At 28.5% G+C, this 5,592-nt stretch overlaps 1 protein-coding gene across 1 annotated transcript; it reads left to right on the top strand.

Annotated features, from left to right (window-relative positions):
• The first annotated feature begins 2,017 nt into the window (after positions 1-2,017).
• Positions 2,018-3,292, top strand: LOC111028654 (zinc finger MYM-type protein 1-like). Its single transcript, XM_022307384.1, has one exon. It carries the CDS (start codon positions 2,018-2,020, stop codon positions 3,290-3,292), a length of 1,275 nt encoding a protein of 424 aa, XP_022163076.1.
• Positions 3,293-5,592: the final 2,300 nt, after the last annotated feature.

Genomic DNA, 5,592 nt, shown 5'->3' with positions numbered 1-5,592 from the left:
TAAAAATTGTATTTAAAATAAAATAAAAAAAACAACTTTTAGAATATTTTAATTTTGTTATTAGGTATTACAACTGATAATATGATTGATGGCAGTACCACTAAGGAATTAATAGATGATTGTATGGTCACAGCTGATCAAAGTGTTTTGAATGATGATATGTCATTTAAAACAACTTCATGTAAGTTCAAAATAATTTAATTTTAAACAAACCTAACATTCTTTACTTATTTTGTTTCATTTTTTTTTTTTTCATCAAATTAAATATATTAAGCTTTAATTTAGTCTAAAATACATCAGTAATGTTTATCTTTTAACTGAATTTAATAATGCTTTTTACTTAGTAATTATTATTAACTATTGTATATTATATTATTTTTATTAATTTAAACTTTTAGACATATGAATTATGTTTAAAATATATTTAAAAATTGTATTTAAAATAAAATAAAAAAAACAACTTTTAGAATATTTTAATTTTGTTATTAGGTATTACAACTGATAATATGATTGATGGCAGTACCACTAAGGAATTAATAGATGATTGTATGGCCACAGCTGATCAAAGTGTTTTGAATGATGATATGCCATTTAAAACAACTTCATGTAAGTTCAAAATAATTTAATTTTAAACAAACCTAACATTCTTGTTCGTTTTTTCCCCATTAAATTAAGTTTATTAAGCTTTGATTTGATCTAAAATACATCAGTAATGTTTATCTTTTAACTGATTTTAGTTTTAGTATAATATAAAAATAATAAATCAGGCTAATAACCCCTTGTTGAAGTCTTATTCTTTAAATAAAAAATAATAATTATAATAACTTTTAGAGTAGTCTTATTGTTAATGTATCTATTTTAATTTTTAGGTGATTTGTTGCAAGATAGTTCTACTGTTAGTCAATGTAATGTACATCCAATTTCTGCTTCAAAATATACATTTCCCAACGATCCAGCTATTATTCTAGAAACAAATGTTTCTAGTAATTTGTTGCAATATTTTTTTGAACTTGGACCATGTCAACCAGGAGTACTAGATATGCCCAGTTATCAATTTCCAATAGCAAATGGTCGTTCATTCCACGAAGAATACTATTTTAAAAAATTTCCTGATGGAAAAAATATTAGACGTCAATGGCTAGCATATTCACCATTCAATGATAAAATATACTGTTTCTCTTGTATGCTTTTTGGTTTAGTAAAGGCCAAACAAAATAAATTAGTTTCAACTGGCACTCGAGATTGGAAACATATTACTTCAAGAATGTTGAACCACGAATCTTCAAAAGAACGTTTAGAGTCTGAAATCAGTCGAGGTCAGTATTCGAATAATAATCGTTTGGATGTCAGCTTCAGATTAACAACAAATAACCAAATTGCAGAAAACAGAGAAATAGTTAGAGTTATATTTGAAGTTCTATTGTATCTAGGAAAACAAAACATAGCATTTCGTGGGCATGATGAAAGCTTAACATCAAAGAATCGGGGTAACTTCTTGTCACTTATTAAAGTTTTATCAAAATACCATGCATCTTTGGCTATTCACTTAAACAAAATTGAAAAATCATCAAAACCAAATAGAATAACATTTCTTTCTGGTCAAACGCAAAATGTTATGCTTCAAATAATGAGTGATTCTATAAGATCAGTCATATTAAAAAAAGTCAAGGATGCTAGAATGTTTGCAGTTATTATAGATACAACAACTGATATTTCCAAAATGGAACAATTTACATTTGTTGTAAGGTTTGTAAACGATGAAGGAATTGTAGAAGAAAGACTTATCGCACTAGAAGTAGCAACGGATGCAACAGGTCATGGTATGATTCAACTATTTTGTAAGATTTGTGAAAAACATGGATTAGATTGGAAAAATAATTTATATGCCCAAGCATATGATGGAGCTGCATCGATGCAAGGGCAATATTCTGGGTTAAGAACACTTATACAATAACAATGTCCTCGTGCTAAATATATTTGGTGTTGTGCTCATGTTATAAATTTGGTAATAGTAGATATGTGTGATTCATGTTTGGATACCCGCAATTTTTTTGGAGAAATTCAAGCATTGGTTGAGTATTTTGGAGCAAGAAAACGCACAGCTTGTTTTATTAATCATCAAAAATTGCTATATCCTGGTCAAGTATGCCGAAGATTGAAATTTCTATCTTCTACACGTTGGACGTCACACGATAGAGCTTTAGACGTCATTTATGAAAAATATACTGCTATTGTTGAAAGTTTGGAGGAGTTAACATTATCAACTGACCGTTCTACTTCATCTCAAGCTATAAGTCAACTTAAAAACGTAACTTCCTACAAATTCATTTTAATGATGAAATTTATGAAAAATATATTTAAAATAACAACTCCAGTTTCAGTATACATGCAGTCTCCTAAATTAGATTTCATTGAAGCAATGCATTTAGTCGATTCAGCTCAAAAACGAATTGAGCAATTAAGAAATGATTGCAAATACAATGAATTAATTGACGAAGTTAAACAGTTTGCAATACATGAAAAGCTTGAGGAACAAGATTTTCAGGTTGTCAGAATTCGAAGAAAAAAAAGAATGGATGGAGAAAATTTGCATGATGAAATTAGCGAAGTTGCCAACTCACCATCTTCATTATTTAAATCTCAAGTTTACTTTTTTGTATTAGACACAGTTAGTACTGTTTTAAACTCCAGATACTCTCAAGCACGAGAAATATTAAAGGACTTTAGTCTTTTGTCTGTAGAAAGAATTAAGCTATTTAGTTCACAACAGGATTTTCCTCAGGATAGCTTTGATGCTTTAAAATGTTGGATTTCAGAATTAAATATAGAATCCCTTCGAACCGAATATTCAGCATTCTGTAATGCTTATTCTTCATTAACAGCTGGCTTAAATCTTGGAGATACATTACATGATACCCAAAATTCTGACTACGACTGGTCTGATAATGAAAATCATGATGAAGAAGAACCTACTACTTCAAAAAGCAACAAAGAAAATGCAGCGTCTATGTTACAACTGTTGTCAAAATTTAATCTTACTTCAGCCTTTCCAAATTTATACTTGGCTTATAAAGCATTATATACCATTCCTGTAACATCTGCTGCTGCAGAACGCTCATTTTCCAAAGTTAAGATTATTAAGTCTCGGTTAAGATCCACAATGACCCAATCAAGACTAGAAAGTCTCCTTTTACTAAACTGTGAAACTGATATAAACATAGATTTAAATCAAGCTATAAATGAATTAGCTACATCATCAACCTTGATGAAAAAACTGTTATTATATTCATAAACTCATTGGTCATAAATATTATATTTTAATATATTATAGGTAATTATACATTTTTTATTTTTTTAAACTTGTTATTTTTAAATGTATTAAAATAATTAAATTTACTAAACTGCTAATGATAAATTAGTATGGTCTCATAATATAAAAGGTACGGTAATAAACTGTTAAATTTATATTGATTTGTTTTGTAAAATGATAACAATATTAAATATTATCATAGAATTATCATAGTATTCTATGATATTATTATGTATGTTTTTAATATTTAATGTATAGGTATATTGTCAGTTTTTATAGGTGGGTGGGTGGGTAATGTCAATGTTTGCCCTTGTGAAGAAAATGTTCGTGATGCCACTGATCGCCTGTATCCACTATATCGATCTCTGTCACACGCATCGTTTCCTAATCGCGTAATTTTATCTATCATTGAGGTGTCGTAGTTACCCGATAAAGTGGAGTGATGGAAATAAGATTTTTGGCAACAGGCACTGCGACCGACGTAGACTAATTTCATTTCTCAACCAGCCGTATAGCCGTGAAAACAGCGTAAGTAAACTTTGTGATTATTTATTAAATATATATTATGTAGGGGAATACGGGGCAAAACCGATACTGGGGTAAAACCGATATTGCTTATCACGCGTTATTTTATGGATGAAAATTATCATTTTTAGATTTATTTCATTCCTTATTATTAAATATGTTGTTATCACTGTTAACATCGACACCAACGTTATGGTTTGAATTGTTAATTGATAATGAAAATTTTAAATCCAATTATTATTATATTTACATACTTTGAATTTAAGATTTAGCTATGATAGAACTATATTACAATCATCATTCTTGTCTAGTATGAATCTACAACTTGTAAAGACTGTTTTTCAATCACTAACTTGTTTTTATCTAATAATATTGCATAAGAAATAAACAATTTTGTAAAAATTATGCTTTGGGGCAAAAGCGATGGGGCAAAAGCGATTGTTTATTAGTTTTAATAATGTTTAATCTCTGATATCTCTCTATTTTGAGTGAGGGTTAAGTTCACCTCAGACCTAACTAATAAATACTTATTTTATTTTATTAAGTAGCAACAATATTTAAAAATGGTTCGAAATTATATAAGAAAGTCCAAATGGCAAAATTGGTGTGTAGATAATTTAAGAAATGCAATTAAAGACATTATCGATAATAATTTAAGTTATACAAGAGCTGTTGATGAATACAAAGTGCCATACACTACACTATATGACTATGTTCAAAGAGTGAAGAAAAAAGAAATTAATTTATGTGATCTCACCTCTAAAAAAAGTATGTTTTAAATAAAAACAATTATTTATTTATTATTGAAATTGTACCTAATGGATTATAAATCATTACCTACTGTGATTCATACCTATGACATTTTTAAGTTTAGGTAGGTCATAGGTGTCTATCCATAGTAAATAATAAATTGAATTTGATAAATAATCTTTTAGAATTTTATACTTGTTTTAATATTTCATCAATATTTTTATTATTCATTTTTTAATTTGTACCTACAGTAGGTAGAATTATTTTCCATATTACAAAAAAAATTACAGATACTTGTATACATCTAAATTAATGATACAATAATAATAATTATTATTATTCAGGCATAAAACAATTATTCAGATTCAAACCAGTCTTTAACTAAAGTCAAGAACTAGAATTAGTAGAATATATTAAGCAAATGGAATGTAGAATGTTTGGCCTAACAATGTTAGATCTAAGGAAACTTGCTTTTGATCTAGCAGAGATAAACAAAATAGACCATAATTTTTGTAAAAAAACTGCAACAGCAGGTAAACCTGAAATTAATTTAATTGTAATGTATTTCTTTAAATTATTTGTGTTAAATTATTTTTAAAAGGACAAGATTGGGTAAAAGGATTTCTACATAGACATCCAGAACTGTCTATTAGAGCTCCAGAGCCAACATCAGCAGCTCGAGCTATGGGATTTAACAAGCCTGTTGTACAATCATTTTATAAGTTACTAATAGAATGTATTCAAAAACATAATTTTGGCCCAGACCGCATTTATAATGTAGATGAAACAGGGCTTTCTTGTGTTGCCAAAAGTCAGGGGAAAATTATTGCAACTAAAGGAAGAAAGCAAGTAGGAAAACTTTCTTCTGCTGAAAGAGGGCAAAATGTAACAGCCACTATTTGTTTTTCGGCTTCTGGACATTATGTTCCACCTCTCTTAATTTTTCCAAGAAAGCGACTTCTACCTTCTTTTTTAGATGGGGCACCTCCTTCCTCTTATGGTGTAGC

The sequence above is a fragment of the Myzus persicae genome, unplaced genomic scaffold (genome assembly GCF_001856785.1).
Source record: "Myzus persicae strain clone G006 unplaced genomic scaffold, MPER_G0061.0, whole genome shotgun sequence".
NCBI lineage: Eukaryota > Metazoa > Arthropoda > Insecta > Hemiptera > Aphididae > Myzus > Myzus persicae.
The sequence above is the reverse complement of the archived record's forward strand: the minus strand, read 5'-3'. Positions and strand labels throughout refer to the sequence as shown.

Bases quoted from the DNA above. Each gene is read 5' to 3' on its own strand.
- LOC111028654 (XM_022307384.1), top strand. From the start codon at position 2,018: ATGTGTGATTCATGTTTGGATACCCGCAATTTTTTTGGAGAAATTCAA.